At 39.8% G+C, this 26,266-nt stretch overlaps 1 protein-coding gene across 6 annotated transcripts in view; it reads right to left on the bottom strand.

The window, feature by feature from the left end:
• Positions 1-26,266, bottom strand: part of SLIT3 (slit guidance ligand 3) — a 731,964-nt gene that overhangs the window by 162,595 nt on the left and 543,103 nt on the right. For all 6 annotated transcript variants that reach the window (XM_053288108.1, XM_053288109.1, XM_053288110.1 and 3 more), the window contains 2 exons: positions 20,459-20,602; positions 16,057-16,220 (listed from right to left, as the gene is read on the bottom strand). In XM_053288108.1, coding sequence (XP_053144083.1) covers positions 16,057-16,220; positions 20,459-20,602 — 308 coding nt within the window. The remainder of the gene's footprint in view (positions 1-16,056; positions 16,221-20,458; positions 20,603-26,266) is intronic.

Here is a 26,266-nt window from a genome sequence, read left to right as displayed (position 1 = left end):
CCTGCCCTATGACTAGTAGCCACTGATAGACCTCTCCTCCATGAAGTTATCCAAACCCTTCTTAAAGCCATCCAGGTTGTTGGCTTTCACCCCATCTTTTGGCAGAGAATTCCACAAGTTGATTATGCATTGTGTGAAAAAGTACTTCTGTTTGTTGGTCCTAGATTTCCTGCCAATCAATTTAATGGGATGACCCCTGATTCTAGTGTTATGTGAGAGGGATAAAAATTTCTGTCTATCCACTTTCTCCACATCATGCATGATTTTATAGACCTCTATCATGTCTTCCCACAGTCATCTTTTTTCTAAACTAAAAAGCCCCAGGTGTTGTAGCCTTGCCTCATAAGAAAGGTGCTCTAGGCCCCTGATCATCTTGGTTGCCCTCTTCTGCACCTTTTCCAGGTCTACAATGTCCTTTTTTTTAGATATGGTGACCAGAATTGTACGCAGTATTCCAGGTGTGGCTGCACCATAATTTTGTATAAGGGCATTATAATATTAGCCGATTTATTTCCAATCCCCTTCCTAATGATCCCTAGCATCGAATTGGCCTTTTTCACAGCTGCTGCACATTGAGTCGACACTTTCAACGAGCTCTCCACCATGACCCCAAGATCCCTCTCCTGTTCAGTCACCGACAGCTCAGATCCCATCAGCGTATACTTGAAGTTGGGGTTTTTCGTCCCAATGTGCATCACCTTACACTTGCCAACATTGAACCTCATTTGCCACTTTGTAGACCACTCACCCAGTTTGGAGAGATCCTTTTGGAGCTGCTCACAATCTGTTTGGGATTTTACTACCCAAAAGAGTTTGGTATAATCTGCAAATCTGGCCACCTTGCTGCCTACCCCTGCTTCTAGATCATTTATGAATAAATTAAAATCACCGTACCCAGTACAGATCCCTGGGGGACCCCACTTCTTACTTCTCTACATTGTGAAAATTCTCCATTTATACCTACCCCCTGTTTCCTGTCTTTCAACCAGTTAGCAATCCACACATGTACTTGTCCCCTTGTCCCATGACTGCTAAGTTTCCTCAGGAGTCTTTGATGAGGAACTTTGTCAAAAGCTTTTCGGAAGTCCAGGTAGACTATGTCAACTAGATCACCTTGATCCACATACTTGTTGACACTCTCAAATAACTCCAAAAGGTCTGTGAGGCAAGATTTACCTTTGCAGAAGCCATGCTGGTTCACTCCCAGCAGGGCCTGTTCTTCTATGTGCTTTACAATTTTATCCTTGAGGATGCTTTCCATCAATTTGCCTGGAACGGATGTTAAGCTAACCGGCCTGTAATTTCCTGGATCGCCCCTGGGTCCCTTTTTGAAAATCAGTGTTATATTTGCTACTTTCCAGTCCTCTGGTACAGAGCCCGATTGCAGGGATAAGCTATATATTTTAGCAAGGAGGTTGGCAATTTCACATTTGAGTTCTTTGAGGACTCTTTGATGGATGCCATCCAGCCCTGGTGATTTGTTAGTTTTCAGCATTTCCAGACAGTTTAGAACATCATCTTTTGTCACTTCTATCTGACGCAGTTCTGTAGCCTCCATCCCTAAAAAGCCTGGTTCAGGAACAGGTATATGCTCAGTATACTCTGCCGTGAAGATGGATGCAAAGAACTCATTCAGCTTCTCTGCAACCTCCATCTCCTCCTTAATAATCCCTTTCACTCTCTCATTGTCTAATGGTCCAACCACCTCCCTGCAGGTTTCCTGCTTCTGATGTATTTAAATAAGTATTTGTTATTCCCTTGATACTTTTAGCTATATGTTCCTCAAACTCTCTTTTTGCCCCCCCCCATGTCACCTTGCATTTCTTTTACCAGAGTTTTCTTTCCTTTCTGTTCTCTTCATTTGGACAGGCCTTCCAATTTCGGAAGGAAGTCTTCTTCCCTTTTATGGCTTCAATGACGGTAACCATTAGCCATGCTGGCATCCTCCTGGATTTAGTGGTACCTTTCCTCCTTTTGGGTATACAATCTAACTGGGCTTCTAGTATTGTGGTTTTGAGTAAACTCCATGCACTCTGGAGCAAAGTGACTCTCCTAATTTTCCCTTTCAGCTTTCTTTTCACCATACTCCTCATTTTGGAGAAGTTTCCTCTTCTGAAATTCAAAATGTCTGTGTTAGACTTCCTTGGTGATTCTCTCCCCACATGTATGCTGAATTTGATCACACTATGGTCACTGTTCCCTAAATGGCTGATGACACTGACATCATGCACCAGGTCCTGGGTGCCACTCAGAATTAAGTCCAAGTCGCCTTCTCTCTGGTTGGTTCCAAGAACAACTGTTCTAAGGTGCAGTCATTTAGCGTATCTAGAAATTTGACCTCTTTGTCATGACTGATAATCAAAGAATTTTATAAGGATACTTAATAATTGTATCTAAGGTTGGTAAATGGGCTGTAACACCGGTATGAGTTTCCTTTTATTGTGTGTAAATGTTTTTAAATATGATTACTATATATTTTTATTATTTGATGTGTGTAATTTTGAGCCTATGTATTTTGCACACCTAATGTGGTCCTACAGGTGGACCTTGTTATATGCAGGGGTTCCGCTCTTGGCTGAAGCTGCGGATAACGAGGCATTGAGGCAATCAAAATCAGGGGTGTTAGTTTCCTAGAGAGTAAAAATGGCTAAAAAGAAAGTACCATACCATGCTCTGAGGGTGTCCAGCTGTGCAGCAATGCCTCCCAAGCCCCAATTCTACCATTTTCCTCATTAAAAATTGCAGGGAAAATCTTTTTCAAGAAAGAGCCACAAAATGGCTCTGCTAAGCAAAATGGCTAGAAATGACCTCTGAGTTCATTTCCGGCCACCTAGGAACAGTGGATATGTTGTTTTTAAATCCTTTTAAACTGCATATACAGAGGTCGGGTCTTCATTGTCTGACTGCGGATGCACAGAACTGCAATTGTCAGAACCGCATGTGACGAGGTCCACCTGTAGCTCATCCTGTAAAAGAATATTATCACACATTTCAAAAATGGATCTTCTTGGTGCAAATTTATTGTTTTTTCTTCTCTTACTTCACCATGCAGCCCAGAATGTAATATAACTAACTTCCATCAGAACACTTCTCATTGGAAACAACTTTAATTCTGTGGTATACTTAGGTGTCTACGTATGATAGACTTTTGATGTCAGGGCTGGTACACCATATAAAATGTGAAAATATAGGTAGATTAAAATATTTCTGGGGTTTTAAAAAAACAGTAAGTGGTACACAAAACAACCGCAAATACAAATCTCAGTCTTAAGATAAAAAACTTAAACCACGAAGTATCCCACTTTAATCAGACTTACATATCAAAAACATTTCCTTAATTCCTGTGCATTGATTTTACATAGTAAAGTCCTTCCAAGTATTCACACATTACAAACACACATTAAAATATACATTCCTATCGTAAAAAGTATATAAACACAGTCTCTAAAAAAAGTCTAGAGACTGTTTCTTCTATGGTTCCCAGTTGGTGCAATAAAAGTCAATATGGTGTCCTTAATAGAGCTCCATGGATGTTTCTCAAAACTCTGTATGAAAATGTTGACTGTTTCAGAGAATATGTTCAAATTCTTTACAATATGCCAAAATCCATATAAAACTATCAACTGTATTCAGAAAAATATGTCTAATAATTCTTTACAATATGTGCCAGACATGTTTTGGCTGTTAGTCTTCTTAGGGCCATTGATTCAAAAATTCTTCAATACAGTTGTGTATGTGCCATATTTTACTGTTGAATGAAGACATCCTTTCCTCTTGCCATGAAGTGTTTTTTGTCACATGAAGTGTTATTTCTCTTATAGAATTTGAGCCATTGCAATTAGGAATGTGTGAGCTGGTTTGATTTGAACTGTGTTTCAAAAATAACCAGCCTGGTTCAGCCGGTCCAACTTCAAACCAGACCGGCTCCCAAAAGGCTGGTCCACAGCTGGCCCAGACTGTCCTTCAGGGTGCTGGCGGGGGGCTTTGAGAAGCCCCCCTGCCCCCGCTACCTTGGATTATTGGATAAGGTACAAAGTGTACCCTTTCTTTTGCCTGCCCCCCTGACCTTAGGATAGGAAATGCTCTTTTACAAGCATATACCTGAACTGGCCCACAAACTTGTTTGGCTGGTTCAAATCTGACTGGGCTGGTTCAAATCTGGTCCATATTCAAACCAAACTGGCCAAACCAGTTCCGTGCACAACCCTAATTAGAATGAAAGTTGAGTGGCATACCAGAGCCAAGCAATACTCTAAAGTCTAAGTAGTTTGTGGGAAACACAGTTAAGAAGGAATGTTTTATATATTATTTCATAACCAGAGTCCTAAACTCTTGCTCCTTATTCTACAGAAAAAAAGAGAAATTTATCTAGGGCAAGACATCTCCACCCAGTACAAATGCTCAGTATAAATGAACTAGTAACGGCACGAAAAAGAGGCAAAATGTGTTTATTACCTATACAAATATGTATTAACATTTTAAAATGTGAATTATCTAGATGACCATGGAGTGCAGGGTATTAAATACCACATGCTGTTACCAAGTACTCGGAGCTACCCATCAACTTGCAAGGCAGCAGCAATCAGCTGCCAACAAGAAGAAATTTACAATTTAACTTGAGTCTCGAGATCATTTGGACAGGTGGCAGCTCTATCATTTTATTCCCACTAGGGAAACTAATGTGAAAACTTGCCATCTGGTTGCAGTGCCAGTTATATGTGTCCATCCATTTCTACATGCATTACTTTATCAGCATGCTCCCATGAGGCTTTAAGTGGATATGGTGCAATTCAAGAAGTACAGTACAACATCAGTGTATAAGCATTATTTGCTCTATTACAACAATCAGTGTGGGTGAGCTGGTAAGAGGAAGCTTAGAACATCATATAACTTTTGTGTATGAAGATAATACTTTTGCAACTTCAAAATTAAAACAAAAAGTTTTTAAAGGGAAAAAAAAACTAATCTAAGAAAAATGGCATGGTACTAAAAAAGGTGTCTCCCGCTCTCCTTTATCTTTCTAACAGTTTGGAATAAATTTTTAAAGATGATATTGCTACTTTATTTGCTTGTATATCACTCGCATACATGTCTATTATCTGCAATTATGCTCGCTAAAGTATCTGTTATGAATTTTACAGCTTGTGGGGAAATCAAGATTTGTAACCCAGCAAAATGATAGCCATTCCTCCTGGACTTATAGGCCCTGCTCTTGCAAACATTTGACATTTATTGCATAACAGAACAAAAAAGACAGAATATTCAAGAAACCAGTACCTCCCCTCACTTATCAGATGCATCCATCAAGCAGAGGAGGTATCTCAGGCTCAGTGGCTGATATCCTGACTAAATTGCTCAATGGAAGAGCCACTGAAATTAATAGGACAAGTTGTCATGAATGGAAGTGATAGGGTAAAAGATCTCACTATAAGCTTTAACAAGGGATAAATAAAGATGATAATTAATTGTAACTTATTATGGAGGTATGTACCCACCTGGAAGGCTAGCTGTCCAGTACAGATGGCCAAATAACCCTAAAGTGAGCTCTCTCACTGGTGGTGGCTTGATTGTTTATACCATCATACCAGCTGGTAAGAAGGACTGTATCATATATATCAGAAGCAAATGTGTGGTAAAACGTCTGTTTCTACCAAAGAAAACCGCATGGCTCTGTGGCTGTCAGGAATCGACATTGACCCGACGGCACAACTTTACCTTTATAGGCTGCCAAGTGTAAAGTGTACCTTTACTACACTTCCATAACAAATTAGAAATCAGGGGACGGGGGAGGCAAGTAGACACATTATCATTACTTGGAAGGACTAGCTAGACCTGTGGTTCCCAAATGGTGTTTGGGAACCCAAAAACCACCCAAACCCTGAGGTTCCATGGATGCTTTATTTATTTACTAGATTTGCATTCACTTTCTAGGCACAATAAAGTGCACAGGCACAATTACAAAGTGGCCCACAAAACACACACACACACACACAAAACACAGTTAAAAATACAGATTAAGTAAAAGCCAAATCAATGTTTAAGACAACAGCTAAAGAAAATCAATGAAAAGCCTGGTGGAAGAGCCAGGTCTTTACGTTACAACCCTTTTGAATTAGTTCAGGGATAGTGCCTGGCAAATCTCTCCAGGGAAGGCATTCCACAAACTTTGCACCACTACTGAAAAAGCCCTATGTCTGGTTACTGCCAATCAAACATGAGATGATGGTGGGTCAGAAAGCAGGCCTTGAAAAACTGATGACAGGTCTCGGCAGGTTAATTACAGGAATTTCTCAAATGATCAGGAACAGCAGTAAAAGTTCTCTAAAACACCATCAATCTACTCACTAGTGAACTTTCCCTGTGACATGCTGCTTCACAGGAGTGTTGGTGTGTTTTGGAGGCATATTCTCTGCTCATATGGGGCAACAGTGAGGCCCAACAGAATGCATGCCCTAGAATATACCCCCAGAATCATCAGCAAGGTATATAATTTCCACAGCAGGTGTTAAGCAGATGGCTCAATGTGAGAAATGCTATCTGAAGGCAGAAATTTTAAGAAGTTAAAATAATTGAGAAAGATAAATTGTTCACCAAGAGAAAGAGAAAATGGCTATAGGCACTCTGATTACAAGCTCCCTGTAGTGAATCACCACTCGGTGCATGACTGTCTGAGTTTACCCAAGATGTTCAGCACAAAGCGCTCAAGTATTTCAGCTATTCACCCAGTATTCTAGCCACTTGCTGGGGCCACACTTATTTTCAAAGAGAATTATTCTATGATTGAATATGATTCATTCAACCATCTATTTTTAGATATCTTACATGTACAGTGTTCCCCCACAGAATTACTCAAGCAGCCTGTGTCTAATCTTCAGCTAATGAAACTAACATGTTTAAAAAAAAAAAAAAAATCTCCAGCCATTTCACTAAGGCTGAAACCAAATTTCATAAATCAAGTAGATGTCCAATTTGTTTGCAAAATCACTCCCGAGTGCAAGATCTACACTCGGCCTTTTAATTTTATTGAAGGTATTACAGTTCTCTTTACCGCAAGGTTTCTTCTTTTACTTTTCCTGTCAAAACGAGGAGATATCTCACCTTTTGATGCTTCTGAAAACAGCAGAAGTATCCCAGCATGCCATGCTGCAGGAAAGCATGGAGCCTTCCATGGTGCTTGACAGAACCATGTTCCATTTGTATTGTTCTACCACATGGTTAGATCAAGCACAAAGGAAAATCCCACCAACAGCCAGAATCAGTGTTAGGCAGCCACCAAAGAGAGAGGAGCGTTGAGAGGAAGCAGCATGGAGAAGCACAAGCTGGAGATTTCATTGTGAGCTGCTGTCCACTTCACCCATGCATAAAGGAGCTGGAGTTCAAGAAGTCAATACGTATTGTTACAAATGCAAAAAACCACTCTAAAGCACGGACTGTTAGTGCATGAGAGCAACCCCAGAAATATTTGAAGGTGGAACTGCTGTGACAGAAATCCAACCAAAGGATTGCAATTGACAGCCTTAACTGTGCTCAACAGGTTACATACAATGAGCGTGTGCAAATCGTCAACATCCACAGTACCATAAACTAGGATATCTGCTCATTTACCACATGTATGGAATACGGTAAACCTGCTTTAATACGGTAAACCTGTTTAAGAAATTTTCCATCCAGTTTTGCAGAAACAACCAACCTCTCTTATGAGCATAGCATTTTTGTGAAATTGAAGATTTGATGGCAGTTATTTAGCAGAGCTTTGAAAGTAAATTTGAAATATCACCTCATTTTATAGCAAAAGCATAGTAGAGAACGAATCCATTTTGACACAGAATATCGTTATTGTTCTTTTGTAGAAGTTAATCTATAATAATTGCTTGAAAGTTGACAGACTCTGGTTAGGATTCCATAGTTCCCCACTCTTTCCACATTATCAGTCTAGGGCTTTCAAAAGTCCTAAATAAAATCCTCTCACCCAGCATTACTGAAGCAGCAGACAGCTGGCACCAGTGTACTTTCCCAAAAAGATGGGAAGAAATAAGAAATTAAAAGGGAAAAAAAGGGAAGGGGGACCCAAACATTTTCAGTATTCTCTCTTTTGGAACTATATGCCACCTAATAGGCTTTTGTGACTCTTCATCTGGAGTTCTGCTTAAGGGAGGGGAGAACGGTCTTATGAATGCTAAGAATTTGACTTAAAGCAAGATTTTCTACAAATGAGGGTAAGAATCTGAGCATGCTTTCCCACTCCAGTAATTCTCACAATTGTCAAATACAATAAAAGCCACAAAATCCCTGTTAAGTTTCAGGGCTCCTAGTCAGAGGCTGACACCTGTGCACGCTTGTAGGGTCTGCAGATGTTAGTAGGATCTTCAGGAATACAGTGGAAGCCCATAGTACCTTGAGTGCACCTCCACCAGCCCTCTTGGACTCATGGTGCTTTTCCACATGGGGCTTTTACAGCACTTTTGCACACTGATGTTTGGGATGAAGTTCATATGAGGGTGGGTTTTAGCCAGAATTCATACTGAGACAGCAAGATACTGTTCATATAGCAAGCTGAATTATTCAGGTTTTATCTTTGTGAATGGAGCTTAACTCAGACTATCTGTGTCCAAAAATACTTGCACTTGTTAAACTGTTTTCATGGGATACTCTGTCATTCTATGGAGTATGATTCTGATGTGTGGAGAGACCCCATGGATAAAGCAAATCAAGATGAAATGGAAGGATGGCTTTGCCAACTGTCTGCTGACATGATAGCATTCCGGGCAGACTTGTTTCCTGTGCCCTGAAGTCATCCTCATTTCTAAGGTTCTTTTAAATTAAAAGATTTCTTTCTTCTTGAAAAGCCTGACTCAATTTTTTTTATAAATTACTTTCCCATGGGTCTTAAGCAAGGTTGCCACATGTCTCTATATCCACCTACAAGGTGTTAAAAAAAAATAAATTTTTTAAAAATAGAGATCAGTGGAAAATTAGGGGGGGGGACATAAGTTGGGAAGGACTGGCTATGGAGCTCTGAAACCAGGGACAGCTGTAGCACAGGATAATGGGACTCTATGTATTAAATTTGAAGCTTATGGGTCAATCAATTGAATATTAATTACTTTTTTTAGACAGGGAAGGTGTTTCACTTTTTTTTTTTTGGTTTCCCTATTGATCTTGCAGAAATCTGTCACCTGGTGACCAACTGCAGTCTTGTGCAAGATCAATGGGGAAATTTAAAAAACCACAAAAGCATTGACATACCCTCTCTGTCTAAAATAATTATTAAAAATTAATCAGTTCACCGGTCAGCTTCAAACTGAGTACACAGAAGTCCCTGTATACTGTGCTACAACTGTGCCTGGTTTCAGAACTCCATGACCAGCCCTCCCCAACTTATGATTTTTTCCCTAATTTCCCACTAAGCTCTAGGTTAAAAAATCTTGTAGCTGGCTATAGATACATGTCAGCCTTGCACAAGACCCATAGCAAATTAATGTTTGTTTTTTTAAATGAGTCAAACTTTTAAGAATTGTCTTTAAAAATAACTATGGTTTAAAACAGGGATTCTCAAACTTGGGTCCTCAGGTGTTATTGGACTTCAACTCCCATAATCCCCAGCCTCAGTGGCCTTTGGTTGGGGATTATGGGAGTTGAAGTCCAATAACACCTGAGGACCCAAGTTTGAGAATCACTGGTTTAAAAGAATGCAGGGTCTCCAATATACACACGCACATACCTGCTCATTCTCTACTAGGGGTGTGCAGAATTGGTTAAAATCAAACCAGGTTTGATTTGAACCAGTTTGACCGGTTCAAACTTGAACTGAAATGGCTTCAAAAAATGGTGGCTAGTCTGAGTTTGAACAGAACTGGGCCTGGTCCATTACAGACCAGTTCAACCTGATTCAATGGGTGATGTTTGTAGAGAAGAATCCTGTGAGGATTCCCATTCACAAGAAAAAGGGAATCCTGCCTGAAAAGTTTTATAAGGGCAGCTGGAGGCGGTGGCGAGAAGGTACCTTATTGCTGATCGCCATGGCTTCTCTAAACACCGGTGCTGACCCCAACAGTGCAACCTATGTGGCGGTGGCACAGTTCTAGCCTCTACACATCTGTGGGGGAGCACTGGGGTTTATAGGAGCCGGCACCGGTAAGGTGCCCTCTTGCCTCTCCCCGTCCACCCTTAGAAACCTTGTACAGTCAGGATTCCTCTTTGCTTTATTCATCACTGGATTTCCCTTTACAAACATTGCCCCTCGAACCAGGTAGAACTGGTTAGATTGGACAGACCGAACCACTGGCTGGTTCAAACGAACTGGTTCAGGGAGCAGTGGTTCAGTTCAAAAACAGTTCTATGCACACTCCTATTCTCTACCTGCACCCTTGAATAGAAAGGAGGTGGGATGCCCACTTGAACCATAGCCAGACTTCATAAGATAGGAATATGAACAGACCTCGCTTTACTCCGCATTATTCCTGAAAATATTTATTACCATTTATTTTTGCTTTGACTACTCTCCTCCTAAGTCGTTTGATGTTAGAACATTTCCTCCCGCTCTAAAATTGGCAGCCTGGAAAGGCTCATGATGTCGCATAAGAGCGCAAATACTGCCAAGTGCTGCTTATGCTCAAGAAGCACTCTGTCAGCAGTGCGTTTCTGCTCTTACAGAACTTTCTGGAGCACAGAGAGCACTTGGAGGTATTAGTGCTCTTGTGCAACAACATGAGTACAAAATGGCAGGGGGAGTTGAACAAGGGACCCCACTGCGTCTCCACAGACCCTACTAATATGTACACTTCATTAGTCAGCCAGCCAGCGTTCTTGTTAATCAAATTAACAGCTTTCCACCACAAGTGTACATTGCAAACGAGACATGTGGCAGTGTATATGCAGTTTAACATTCATTTCAATATGTAAGTGATAGCTATGCAGGAAGATTGTCATGTGTGATGCAGTCCACGGGTAAGTTAGGGACTATTAATTACTTATCTACTGCCCATGACCACCTTTAAGGACAACTGATCTCATAATGCCTGGGGAAAGCCAATCCATTGTAAGCAAACTGAATACTTGGGACTTGCACAGGATGTTGCATTTCTATTTTCCTTTTCAGTATTCATTATTTCAATTTAAGTTTTAAGTAATGTCTGGAGGTTTGCATTTATTTGTGGGGATTTCTTTACAATATTTGGTGCACTGCCATTTTTCCAGTTTGACAAGTCTGTAGCAAAAAACACCAGAACAAAACTACTGCTTTTAGAACTGCTGCTAGACTGAATGCCATTGTAGAAAATGCAGATTTTGTTACAGTTAACGAAAACTATGCAGCAAGTATAGCGGAAGTTGCTTTGCTTTTCTGATACTACTGAATGTGTATCAAGGAGAAAAACTATTGTAAAACAAAGCCTTGGCACCACCTTGTAGCTGTGGCAAACAATATTTGGGGGGGGGGGGAATTCACCACCCCATGCAAACTGTTGATGGGAATTCAAGCACAGATCCAAAATACTGTAAAGACCTGCTTTCTTCTATAAATGTTTTTGACAGCTACTGATGAATGGATTATAATGTGCTCTGACACAGAGAATTTTGCTGTAATGATAGAGTTTGTATGAAAGTGTTACTAAATATGCAGATGCTTGTGCCTCAGCCTTTCACATTTGTACCAATGCCGCTATTTTTAATTTGGATTGAATTACTAAGAGGCAACATCTGACAGGGAGAGATTTCTGTTGGCAGATGGCTCATTGTCCTACCTGCATTGTTAGTTGTAGAAGTGGTGTGTATGACAACTATCTGGAAATGTAACAAGCTAATTAAATCAGTTAAACAGAACAGGAATCAAATGCCATGGATATTGAAGAAACGCTTTCAGTTATCAGAGCTTCAAATGGGAAACAAATCCTTATTGTTATGGTGGAGAGGGCAAAGCGCCAGTGACTCTGTTTCCTTTAAACATTCTTTCATTAGCACAGAAACCACAGAATATGGACAGATCAATCAATTGCTAGTCAAATGTGACAGAAAGAGTGGAGGAAAAAGAAACCTGCTGAAGAAAACAAAGAGAGACATTTCTCAGAGTAGGGCAATGTTTTTCATGCCATTGGCAGCAGACACTGCAGAGTTTCACACTAATCAAGGAGTCTTGCCAGTTCTAAAGCAATGACGCCGGGCTATCATTGAGCAAGTACATACAATCTGCTACTGGATTCCTTTGATTTCCCCTTAGAAAACAAAGCTGTGCAGCAGTTATCTTAATCAAAATATGCCAAGAAGAAGAACCTGCTGACAAAAAGAACCTCTGGTGAAATAGGGCTGGCATGTCACGCTGGATGCTTGGCTGCTATTGGGCAGGTGCAGCTGAGGGAGAAGACCAGCATAACCTTTTATTGCTGTCACTAAAAATGGAAGCATTCCCTCTCATTGAAAAATGCAGATCCGTTCATCTTGAATACAGAGTAGTGCTGGCTGCTGATAGAAGAATGCCCTCATCCAGCATTCTTCTGTGGGTTAGACAGCTGCCCGAAGCACAGAGGATTTAAATCCATCCTATAAATCCATATAATCTGCAGACACAGGCAGATCAGCCTTGCCTCTCAATATATTTCTGGAAGTTTAAGTCTACTTCCTCCCACAGTATAATTCTGGTCATCTTCCCTTCAGGATGAGAAATGAAACTACGGAATTCTGTTTAAAACGAGCAGGTTGTTAAAATACGTAGCCTTACCCTATCTCTATATTTGACATGTTAAAGATATACGTAAAAACACAAACTGTGAATGAAACAAACTCATGCTTGCAAATATGTCCATCATATACTCATTAGGAAGCCGTGACTGGCTGTAATTCTCTGTTGAGTTTATACTCAGCAGCAAGCCCAGGTGTGCCTCTATGCAATATCTAAAATGGCTCTCTTACCAACGTTTAAAATATATGTTTTAGCAGTTGCTGCCCAGTTATTTCTCTGCGTTAAGTAAATGATAAGATAATTAAATCCTTGATAATAATTATATGAGCCACAATGCTTCAGATTGCATGCCTGAGGTTTTTGCTTTCTCTCTAACTCAACATTATGCTGTGATATGTTCATTCTCTCCAGTGCTAACTGACTCACAACCCTTCAGGCCAGTTTTCTTCAATATCTATCTATCTATCTATCTATCTAAAAAAATATATAAATCAGGTCAGGTCCTTTTCTTCACAAATATACAAATCAGGCCCTTTAAAAAATTAAACTCAATATGTAAATGAAAAATAATGTATTGATTAAACAATGTGTTCTCAGGATATCACTCCTGGATGGACAAAATGTTTGAAGGAATTTAATGAACTCAGAAACACCAAAGGATTTTTCTTTTGGGCCTCTGAGTCCCTAAAGCCTAAATCAATCCTGTATTTCAATTTCTACCCTATTCCCTGAACGGATGCAAATATTCAAAGCTAAAATTAAGTCAGTTTACTAAGATTTCTCTCAACTTAATAGCAGAGGCTCAGGATTGATAGACAAACACTGCACTTGTCCACATACTTAATGTACCTGTTAGATTCTCTCTATAATATATGAATATTCACAAAACTTCACCAGCAAGCCATATTTCTAAAATATAGGATATATATATTTATTTTGTGATTAAAATTATGCCAATGAAGTTGAAGGTGAAGATAAGTAAAGGTTCTTGTACACTGATGTGGACTACAAGATGTTAAAGCAGAAATATACAGAGTTATTTCAAAATAATCCTTTATAAGATCATCAGAGGAAAACTTTAATAGTACAAATGACTCACTCCAGCTAATATTTAAGGAAATAAAGCTCAAGGTACATTTTTGCTTATGTGATAAATATATAATTTGTATAAATACATAAATTTTATATTTATGTAAATATCTTCTTGAATAGATATGGGGCGGGGGAGTGCACTATATCAAAACAAAACGCACTATATCAGACCACTTTAACAGTTCAGGGTTTTATGTCTATAAGATTAAAAAATGTCAACAGAGCATCTTAGAGACCTCCCCAAACAACAGTTTTCTGCTGCATACTGTAAGTTGTACTCTTGCAAATGCCACGCAGAATCACATCAAAAGACAAAAATGGATGCTTACTTCTACACATATGCTCTATTGGATAATGCTAACGCATTTGGCATCTGGTCCTAAGTACCATTCAACTTTGCCACAATGCTGTACAACAACATCCACAGAACCATCTCTAATGTTGACTTCATCCATTAGATCATCCATGGTGACCAACAATGATCAGGGCAGAATAGTTATGACTTCATAAGAAGATATCAGGTCACAAACTGCTTGGAAATTCATCACTATAGCTTTAATGTGGTGATTATCTTTATTTAGCAGGGGCAGAGTAACTGGCCCTATCCAGCCCCAGCACAGTACCTCCAGTGACTGTTGCTGGTGTCTATCTTATGTTTCTTTTTAGATTGTCAGCCCTTTGGGCACTGAGATTCATCTTATTTATTTATTATTTCTCTGTGTAAACCACCCTGAGCCATTTTTGGAAGGGCAGTATAGAAATCGAATAAATAAATAATATATAGTACTTCTGATTTAACATAGCAAAGAGGTTTACTATATTTATTCTCACAACAATCCCATGGAGTGAGTCATGCCCAATTTCAGCAAAGAGGAACTAAAGCTCTAACTTATCCAAGGGACACATGGCAGAGGTGAGACATTAAACCCATATTGTAGCCCACCTGTTGACTCCCTGGTCCCTATTCGTTCTAAGCATACTTTAAGAGCACTGTTCCCTGGCTGTGAACCAGATGTGACCTCCAAAAATGTGATCTGATCCAAATACCAAGTACATATACATTTTTTCAAGGACAACTCTGTTATTTATAGAATTAATATTCTCTTTCTAAGGATCTTTCAGGTGACACTGTATTGATACACGGGAGTGAGAACATTTTAAGGGGGGAAAGGGCATATGCCATTCTCTCTCACATAAAACCAGTATCTTCTGTCCTTAATGTCAGGAGCACAATTCATCATAACCCTCCCCCTTCCCCCCACCTTCTTCTTCTTTTTTCAGAGGTAGGAGTGAATTAAAAAATAACACTTGCATTTCTAGGTGATGGCACTGCAAGATAGTCTATCAATGACAATATTTTTTTCTTCTCAATCCTGATTACAAATAATAATTTTCTGTGACAGAAGTCTGTGGTTGAAGCTTGCCTGAGATAATCAGCATATTGGACTACTACTACATGTAGAAAACGTATATTAACAAGAGAAACTTTTGACTGGGCAAGGCAATGTCCCTTGGCTGATGCTTGGAAGATCAAACACCAGAGAACTTGGAAGATCAAACACTAGACTAGATAATCTCCTGAAGAAAGACTACCCCACAGCCACTCTTGTTGTACTGTGTGTATTTATTATATTCTTTGCATGGTTCCTTCTGTACAACTCATGCCCAAGAGCCCCTTTCTAGCCAGATTTATTTGAAGAGGCAAACTTGTAGCAGTGCTATTGCTTCTGCAGCAAGCTATTGTATGCAGAGGGAAATTGTACTATTGTCAATGAAAAGTTATCTGTGAATATCAGAAAACAGCTAACACAAGCTTATATAGCAAGCTTTCAGTTACTGTGAACACTGCCCTACACATCAATCCTTTATTTGGCCTGTAAAAGATTTTCATGTTAATGAACTGAACAAAACTCTAAGGATTTGTTGGAAGTACGTCTGAATTCCTTCCTTTCTATGAACAACAACAACAAATTGATGTTTGGTGGGATCACAGGATCATTTAAACCTTATCTCTTTTATTGGCAGTATACTATTTTGCATTCTTTCAAAACTACATCCTATCTTTTTACTTTTAAAAAAATCAAAAAACAAGCTAAAGGTTTGTCTCTCTTTTAATGCATAAGGTAAATAGGTTTTCTGGAGGACTAATACAATTTCCCAAATTTAATTTTAGAAAGATGCTCCATAATATCCATTATAGCAAACACTGTCCTACAGATTTGATTAGCAGGCTCTCTGGACCTGCTTATTTCTGAACTGAAAGTGCAGTAGAGGCTGGATAAATGAATTACCTGAGCAACGGAACTTCTTGCTCTTGATCTGGCTGATTCGTTTGTTGGCAAGGCGACGTGGGCTGCTGCATCGAGCGCCGCTGGTTTCTATTGGATTATCCTGCAGGTAATCAGCCAGCCACTTCAAATGGCAGTCACACACAAATGGATTCTGAGCTAAATGCCTGCAAGAGGGATGGGATGTTTAACCAGAAGTGACCAGTGACACTGTACTCCATCATCGTTTTTTTTACAAACACAAAACTGAAGAGTAGAGTAATTGAATCAGCTTCCAATACACCAGGCCTGGCGGAAGCCACATGGAGCTGCACTTGAATGAGAACAATTCTGTGAGCCATCTTATTTTTTAGTTCATTAAGTCTGTAGTGAGCCCTTTCAAGAAGGAAACAAAAATTAATATAGCAAAGCCTGCTTGTAAAGGGCACAGACCTTCTGTCTACCATTGTCAGATGGGAGCCTGACATAAGGTACTGCATCTTTTTAGAAGAGCCAGGTCAAAAACTTTTTTTTACTGCAAAGCTATAGAGATCAAAATATGGATATGTAAACCAGACAAGTAGGCAAAGTCACAAATGAGCCAGAGTTCTCCTCTCAAGAGTGAAATTAAAATCGGAATATATTAGTCAGAGTTAATAGAGTTTTGTCTAAAACGGATTTCCTCCTGGGCCTCAAATTTCACCCCTGCCTTGTAAAACCTCTCCAAAGGGATATCACTGTTTATACTCATATTCACCTGAGATAATTATGTATGACAATAGTAACTTCAGATGTCATGGTCTGAATATACAAAGCTGCCTTATACTAAGTTAGACCAGGGATTCCCAATCAGTGGTACTCCACAAGTTTCTGAACTGCAACTCCCATCATCCCCAGTCACAATAAATTGTAGCTGGGGATGATGGGAGTTTTAGTTTAGCAACATCTGGAGTACACTGGTTGGGAACCCCTGAGTTAGACCATTGGTCTATCTAATTGGCTACACTGGCTGACAGTGGCTCTCCAAAGGGTCGGGCAGGTGTTCAGTGTTACGTGGAGATGACAGGGATTGAATCTGGGACCTTTAACATGTGCTGTACCTATTAATTGCAGCCCTGTTCCCAACGAGGATTGGGAACTAGCATTGCCCTTCTGTATTCAGCTTCATGGTTCCTGGTTTGATCAAATTATAGTTTGCCATTATGTCCAAGTAAGTAAAAATTACTCTGATGGAATCTTCCAAAATAACAATTGTAGGTTATAGTTTGATCTTGGTTTGCAAACCCAGTTTAGAGATCTTGCTTAAATCACAGTTTGCAAGTTCAGACATAAGAGTGAAGTGTAGCTTACAGAAACCAGGAAGCATTCAATTAAGTAGGTTGTGCAAGAAAGGAAGGAAAACACGTGTGAGCACAGGGCTTATTCATGGTACCTAAACTCGGGGGTTGGAAATGTGGTGCCTGAATATAACTTCTGTTTTCTAAGTATTGTTTCAATTATCTTGTAATTAATTTTACATCATCAGGAGGAGGCATAACCTTCCTAAATGCCTGCCTAGAGGCAGTAATGGGCTGGATGAAGGATAACAAACTGAGACTGAATCCAATTAGGATGGAAGTACGTATAGTGTGGAATCAGTAGTCCGGAAACTGCAGCTGGTACAGAATGCAGCAGCCAGGCGGTCTCTGGGTCACTTCAAAGAGACCATATCACTCCTATATTAAAAGAACTACACTGGCTACCAATAGGTTTCTGGGCGAAATACAAGGTGCTAGTTATAACCTATAAAGCCCTAAACAGCTTAGGCCCAGGGTATTTAAGATAAAGTCTTCTTCACTAGGAGCCCCATCATCCAATGAGATCATCTGGAGAGATTCATCTGCAGTTGCCACCAGTTGTCTGGGGGCTACACAGGGACAGGCTTTCTCTGTTGCCTCCTCAAGACTCTGGAATGAACTCCCTGCTGAACTAAGAGCCTCCCCATCTCTGACAACATTTAAAAAGTCTATAAAGACATTTATTCACTTAAGCTTTTAAACTATACTTGTGGTTTTAAATTGTTTTAAGGTTTTAATTGCTGGTTTAGGGGTGTGCACAAACTGAGGTTCATGCACCGGTTCAGTGCCAAATTGGTTCAGGCAAGGTCCGAGCTGGTTCGCCGCTGCTGGGAGGGGGGGCGGAGGGAGCAGTGGGCAGAATCTGTAAAAAAGAGTAGAGCAAGTCCTTACCTGCTCTCCACCATCCCATGCAGTTTCCTGCTATGACAGCGCTTCCCCCCAGGAACCCATGCACAGCGCCGGTACACACATGGCGTCTACGTGCAGGTTCTTGGGGAGAGTGACATCACAGCAGGCATAACCTCCTCAAATGCCTTTTATGTTTTAAATTGTTTATGTTGCTGTAAACTGTCCAGAGATGGAAGTTTGGGGCAGTATACAAATATACTGCCCCAAACTTCCATCTCTGGACAGTTTACAGCAACATCAAGTAATTAATTAAAATAATGTGCACTACCTCTCTATGTGGATCAGCTTGCATTGTGTGGTTTGTCTCCATGCCAAGAATGTTTAATTGCAGAGTGTACAGAAACCATGTGAGTCAATGTGGCAAGCAGCTTCACATAAAATGGCTCACTGCATGGAGTTGCTCCATTCTGAAGCAATTTCAAGTGATTTCCATGTGGTGACTGCTTCATGAAACGAGCAATTCTGTGCGCAGAAGCCCTAAACCTTTTGGTCATGTATGAATGTAAGGGATAGTTACACCAGGAGTATTTCAAGATTTCAAGCTGGTGAGGGAAAAGGGAAAAAGGATAGACAGTTCCACCCCAAATCCTCTCTCCTAACCTCACCAAGTGCTGGCACCAAGCCCCACCTAACCTTTTTTAAAGAAAAAAACAAACCAAACCAAAATCATTTCTGATGGAGCCAAGCAGCCTGGATAGTTTTAAAAAATAAATTCTCATAGCCTTATGATGAAAGGCTATCCAAGAAAATGTCAAAAATGGTATATACAACATATCTAATAAAAATAAAACCATTTTGACTCCCCTCTTAATCCTTATAACTCGATACTATCTTTCACTGTAAGACACAAAGAAAACAAAAATATATCACATTGATATTTTGAAAAATAATATTTTAACAGGGACTAAGTGACCAAAAATGGTATGCTGATATGTAACATTCACTCTGTAAGAGTGGGAATATTATTTTAAATGAAATTTCATTATCCATGAAATATGCAGCTTTTGGTAGAAATTGATATGGAATGCTTTAGGTCCTGCAAGACTGATGAGCACATGTTTCTAAGGGAATGTAGTTTAAGGCCAGGATACAAAGAAGGGGATATGCATGTGCCAGAGAAAATCACATAATCAGATGGAGAGCATGTGCTTCTCGACTTTGGAAACCACTTTTAAAATGCATAATGGACAGTATGTTTATCAGTGGAATTGCAGCAGTGAATCAGATAGCAAAGTTCTGGCTGGCTGGATTTTCAACTGGATACACATATCCCTGCTGGATCCTCACCTAGGTCTCTACTATATATAACTCATTTAGAGTCTATTAATACTACCAGCTTCCTGTAGAAATGTATGCTCCTTAATTTTTGTCTCCACTCTGCACATGCAATATGAAGAGATAATACGAATTCCCAGGCAGTTAACTTGAACTGGAATGAGGCTTAGCAGCAGCAACCGCTCATCAGACTGGCATGGTAGTTGCAATAGGCCAATACCATAGAGCAAGAAAACACACACACACACACACACACACACACACACACACACACACACACACACACACCTATTATTTATGCCCACTGCCAAAAGCAGTATCAGGTGGGCCCACTGCCAATACTGCCAGGAATCCTCCACCACACCTTTATCAAGTTATGGAATGCCTTCCCTGGAACCATTCTACCAGTCCATCTCTTCCCACATTTTAGATAGACTATTAAGACAGTTTTACTTCAACAGGATTTTATTTGGAAGTTAATTGTATTGCTTTCACTGTTCTGTTGCTATCCTTTGTAATTGCCTGTTTTATTGACCGTAGTATTGGCTTTCAGTGGGTTTTGTTTTTCACTGACTGCACACTTTTTAAAAGAGTGATTCATAAGTAACATGAAATAGGCACATAAACATCACTACCATTTCCATCTTCCTTTTCTTTCCATCCTTTTGTTCCTTTCTGTCACCCTCAACCTTTAAACCTTTCAATTATCTTACCAGGATGTGTTGCCTATTAAACATATGTGTTCTGTCCCTATCTCCAGCACCCAGACAGCCATAACATTACTAATGAGTAAAGGATTCAGAAAGAACCACAGGATCAGGTGCTTCCCTCATTTGCAAAAGCACCTATTTTGGGTATGGGGTGTGTGGAGAGGATCCAAATGCAATATATTCTTGGATACTCACAAAGTCTGAATCGATTGGAGCGGTACAAAAAGCCCCTTGCTGATAGTCTGTAGCTTGTTGTCATAGAGGGATAACAAGTTGAGATTATGCAGATCTTGAAATGTGTTTACCCTCAAGCAGTTGATTTTATTGGCATTGAGAAGCCTGTAAACAAAGAGAACAGATTTGAAATATGTCTAGAAATCAGAAAGACTGGACTCAGAGATTAGTTCTGAGTATTGTACTGAACCACGTGCAAACCCCTATACAGAGCAGGGAGTCCTTTTGAAAAGGTTTAGCCTGTCTAGTTCCATCAGAGCAGAAATCCAAATACATAATATTGTTAAAGCACATGTACGACTGCCACTTTGGACTGTCCCCCTTTGCCAAGATCCTCAACTACTCAGAAGATTTCTTCCACTAGTGATGTCAGCTCACAAGTCCATGAATTCAATATGGGAACACTTGACAAGCAGTGACTGTCCCCCACTCCCCAAAGAACTACAGATCCCAGAGTCCTCAGGGATTGCCTGTGGAATACCTGTTAAAAGCAGATTGAATCTCTAGTGTATATATCTTCTAAGAGAAATCAGGTCCATGAACAAGGAACTGCAGGCAGTTGTGCGTGCGCTACCGCATGGCCACAACAATAAAAACCCCACTTCTGAAGCATGGGTTCTCACGTGTGGGGGTACGATTTTTGCTGATTCCTTCTTCCCCTGGAAGTGCTTTGAGAAACACACAATTATGTTTCTAAGGAACATAACGATGTTTTGTTCAGAGTGCTTCTGAGGGGAGGGCAGATTAATGAAAATTGTACCCACCCACCACCAGTTTGCAAGCACCTGTGCTTCAGAAGCAGGGACACTACCACACTTGCTATGTCTCCTTTCACTACACAGAAGCAGTTTTAGTCAGAATGTCAGTCCATAACATTTTAGAAGTGGAGAAACTATGTTCCAATATTGTACACAGATTTCACAGAGTAAATAGACTGAATCTTAACATAGAATCTGAGCTACAAAACAATAGTATGTGAAGCAGCTCTTAGAGCAGGGGCTGGGATCTGGGATCTGGGGATGATGGGATTTGTAGTTCTTGAAACGTCATTACATTATATATAGAGTGCCAAGTTTGTCCAGCCCTGCCTTAGAAGTTTAAAACACGCCCCTCCCCACCAGAGAGTTCAACCTTTTGAAAGGTTGGGGGTTAACAGGTTAACCCTAATTTACCAAGTTCATTAATGAGAGTGGGAATTCTGAGGCACATGTAACGGAACAGATCCACCAGATATATTAAATACATCTGGTGGTACACAGTTATTTCACAGGAGGTTCTTGAATTCCTCCAAACTAGAACTGTTTCAGCATCAGGCATTGCTGAATCTCCATGAATCAGCTACCTGTTATCTCAAAGAGGTTTAATTTCAAATTAAATGGATACCAGATTCCTTATAGACAATTAAACACATAATGCCATTTGAAACAATGGTTTTCAAACTGAGGTCAATACAGGGATTAACTGACCATTCAAGCTATCTACTCCCCCCTCTCCACAAGGCCCATTTGAACCCATGGGCCACCAATGTCTTCAATATTTACAAAGCAAGAGTACACACATAGGCTTTTCTTAACAGCCATAGCTTAACAGATCTGCATAAAGTATGGCCAACATCATGTTTTAGTGAAACCCTCGGCAAAGCCCTATATGAGGGCCCCTAGCTGAGTGAATCGTGATACTGCTGTGGTATGGGCACTGGGTAAGTGTGCTTCTGCGATTGGCCATGGGTCCTCTAATGGGTCTAGTATCCTAGCTGGTGCCTGATTGGTCAACCAGTCAGGAACAAAAGGAGCACTTTGCTGGATCACAGTAAGGTCCATATCCAGAATTTTTTTTTTTAACATGAATCCTACCAACTAGCTGGTACTAGGTGGTTCACCAGAATTCAGGATTCCTTCGACGGCTTCTCAGTGAGAAGATTGATACTGACAGACAAGCTATCAGATAGACAAACAAACTGGTCATCTGTCAAGTAGAATGTCTGTCAATATCAATGTCACACACAGCAATATCCTTCTGGAATACATGGCTGCTAAGAGAGAGCTGGGGTGTTAGAATGCACTCTCAGTTGTGTGGGCACCTAGCAAAACTGTCTGGTACTTCAAACAGAGTGCATAGCCTCTGTCCCACAATCCAAGGCAGATATATGCAAGGGGTCTTCAGAAGGCCAATCAATGTGGAAATGGTTCTCTAATAGTAGGAATTTTGAAAACTATTGCACTTCAATATTCCAAAATTAGTATGAAGCATATACTGAGTTGACTTATAAAAGGCTCTGCTATCTCTCTCAATATAAAAACAATTTATGCATAATATTATGCGTCTCACATGGTATATGCACAATGTTATTGTACCACAACACTAAAACCTCACCTCATAAAAGAGAAAATATGTCCTGGCTTGCCAAAGTAATAGATGCTTCAGCTAAGCCCTTTTCAAGAATGTGTACTGAAGTGGCAAGTAAATAGATGAGATAATCAAGAGTCCTTCTGCACAATTAAAATAGTCTCATGATTGAACTATTAGCATGAGTACAATTTCAAGTGTTTCACATTTAAATAATATTCTGAGCTCCCAAAACAAAATGATTGAAAATAATTGGTTTGAAGAAGAGGAGAGAGATGTTGATGTCGTATTTGCTCTCACCAACATTTTAATTTACTGATCAAAGACGACAAGTGAGCAAACTATCAGAGAATAACTTGATTACTCTTAGTTTGGAAGTGCAGCTTGGCAGCCTTAATACACTCAGGAGACTACAAGCTGGTTTCTGTCATTATCAGACAGACTAGAAATCATTTTAAGTACACTAATAACCTGAGAGACTACCAGAGATAGAAAAGCACAGTCTATAGAAAGTGAATGCTTCTCCCCCCCACTTTCTTTCCTGTCTTTCCCCATCACAGTATCATTAACAATTCTCCTACAATTAATAGGACATATGCTCTGTGATTAAAGAGGTATATCCTGAATGACATATATCTAATAATAATTAGAAAGGACAAACACACATGGGAAAATGTACAGTAGCAGAATTAAACCCAAATTAGCTTGGGCATTAATTTGATACACAGCTATGTATTTGGCATGAATATGATACACAGAGAAAAATGGCTGTCCTTATGAAAACCGCTACATTCACAGAGGAGATATGCCTACAATCTAAACAAACATTCAACACTTAAGTCCACTAATAGTTCAGCATACCATTATGCAGTATTTTTGAATTGTCTCAATATAATGCTAGCCAGAATCATGATTTAGACTCTTCTCACCATTCTATCACTGCTGAAATATGAACATGGACACCAAGAGGTAACTGGGGTAAATTATCCATTTATTCCTATGAATTATGCCTATCTTGAAAATTTTTTAAGACAGGTGGATGTCTATACTACTTCCTGATAGTCCAAGCTCAGAGAAGGAAGCAAAAAGGCTAGTGTTGTCTGCCTTGTGTTTGAAGAGCCACAATGCTTTTGAACATAATAGGTAGGCAGAAGCTGCTGCCTCTCAAGATGCTGGCTTTTTAAAGAAAGAAGAGCACCATGGGTAAATGTAGCACACCTATAGTACAGTAGTCAAGCCCAGGGGTTAAAGTTGTAATTGAGATTTAAGTTATCATATGAAATTTAGCTCAAGTTATGTTTGCTGCTCAGTAACAGCCATTTGGCAGCTGTTAAAACTAAACAACAATTTTAAAAGACAAAAAACACAACATCCAGTTTAAAATGAGGCAGAGAATTTAACTGCTCATTTGTGATCGTACTGATGACAAAGTCCTGCATTTTTTTCATTATAACTAGCAAGTGTAACTGAAGTTACATCACATTCTAATATACTCCTACAGTTCTTACAACCTCTCCCAACACCATCATTATTATTCACTAGTTTTAACAACTGTGATACATGATAAAGTGTTTTATGATTCAAAGTTCCACTGGGGATAAGGTTACATAAGTCCCCAAGGTATTATAGACTTGGACAAGTTAGTACTATATGATCATCGCCAGTGCTGTATTGACAATGGCAACCTTAGTACTGGAATTTCGCATATGAAGCCATGTTTTGACAGAGGACAACACGCTAGTGGCATACCACTGGTGTTAACTGCCAAGCATTACAGCAGTTGTTAGCATCAATTATAGGTGCTGTGGAGTGTTTGAGAGTGTTTATATGCTGTTCATGTACTAGCAATAGAATAATCACCACATACATAATGAGTCATATTGACATTTGATGGCATAAAAAGAGCTACATATAGAGCTACAGAAATAAGTCTCTAAAGCATGCAGTCTGATATATTGATAATAGGATGAAGAGATTGTTGTTTTATTATTATTAATACATTTAATACATGTATTTAATGCTACACATTCTTATTCAGAAGTAAGTTCCACTGATTTCCACAGTATGTACTCTTTAGTATGTGTGCATAGGATTGCACCTAAACCATGCAAAGGAATATCCTCACTTAACTCTGATCCTCACTATTGTGTAGTCTGAGCCTACTATTAGTGCAAACTCATTACATGCTTATCCTACCATTCCTCCAAGATGCTTAGAATGGTGAACAAAGTGCTCCCACTGCCATTGTGTCCTCACAACAATCCTGTGAGGCACATTAGGCAGAGAATAGGTGACTGGCCCAAAATCACCCAGTGAGTGGGGTGGAATTGAATCCAAGTCAATGGTCCAAGTCTGGAACTTTGTGTGTCACAAAGAGATATAATTCAAGTTTCACTCCTTTGGAAGCATATATATGGCCAGTCCAAAGTATATACAGCCCAAAGCATATATACGGCCAACCCCATGCTGCTGGGGGTTGATGTTTGATGTTGATGATAAAGTTAAATAAATAAAGAGAAAGTATACAGCCTAGTCTTACTCTTTTACTGATCTGGAACCAGACTGCCTCACCATGTTCCGTCCGAACTGTGGCTTCCTGTCCTGTGTATAGGTTTCTCATTAGAACAATGAGATGTTCTGGGACATCCATTTTCCTAAGGATATTCTACAAGTTGACATGGTCGACGCAATCAAAGACATTTCTGTAGTCAATAAAGCACATATTAACCTTTTTTGGTATTCTTTGGCTATCTCAATTATCCAGTGTGCATCAGCAATAATGTCTCTTGTTCCTCGGCCTTTTCTGAAACCAGCGTAAACATCCAGCATTTCCCTTTCCAAATAGGGCTCTAATCTGCATTGGATGATCTTGAGCATTATTTTGCTAGTATGTGAACTTAAGGATATAGTGTGATGGTTTGTGCAATCTGTTTAGTCTTCTTTCTTTGGTATGGGTATGCAGACTAACCTCTTCCAATCTGTTGGCCACTGTGTAATTTCTTCCATCTGTTGGACACTGTGTCATTGTATCAAATTTGCTGACATAGTTTGGTTTAGAACCTTGACCAATTCTTCTGTTGCCTGCCACATTTCTGGAGCTATTCCAGCAATTCCTGAAGTCTTCCGACTTGGTAATGACTGGAGTGCTGATCTAACATCATCTTCTCAAACTAGAGGTTCTTGCAAGTAGGGAATATCTTCAAGACTATCTTGGATGCTGACGTACCCGCTGTACAGATTTACAGATCTTTCCATCTCAGTTTGATCTTCTCTGAATCAGTTACTATCTGTCCTTTGGCATTCCTTAACATACCAATTCAGTTGGAACCTCCTTCTGAGTTCAGAGATTTTTTGGAAAACCTGCCTTGTTTTTCCATGTCCATTTTCATCCTCAGGGTCTTTACAGATATTGTTGTACTGCTC

Source organism: Hemicordylus capensis, chromosome 2 (assembly GCF_027244095.1).
Source record: "Hemicordylus capensis ecotype Gifberg chromosome 2, rHemCap1.1.pri, whole genome shotgun sequence".
Lineage (NCBI taxonomy): Eukaryota > Metazoa > Chordata > Lepidosauria > Squamata > Cordylidae > Hemicordylus > Hemicordylus capensis.
The sequence above is the reverse complement of the archived record's forward strand: the minus strand, read 5'-3'. Positions and strand labels throughout refer to the sequence as shown.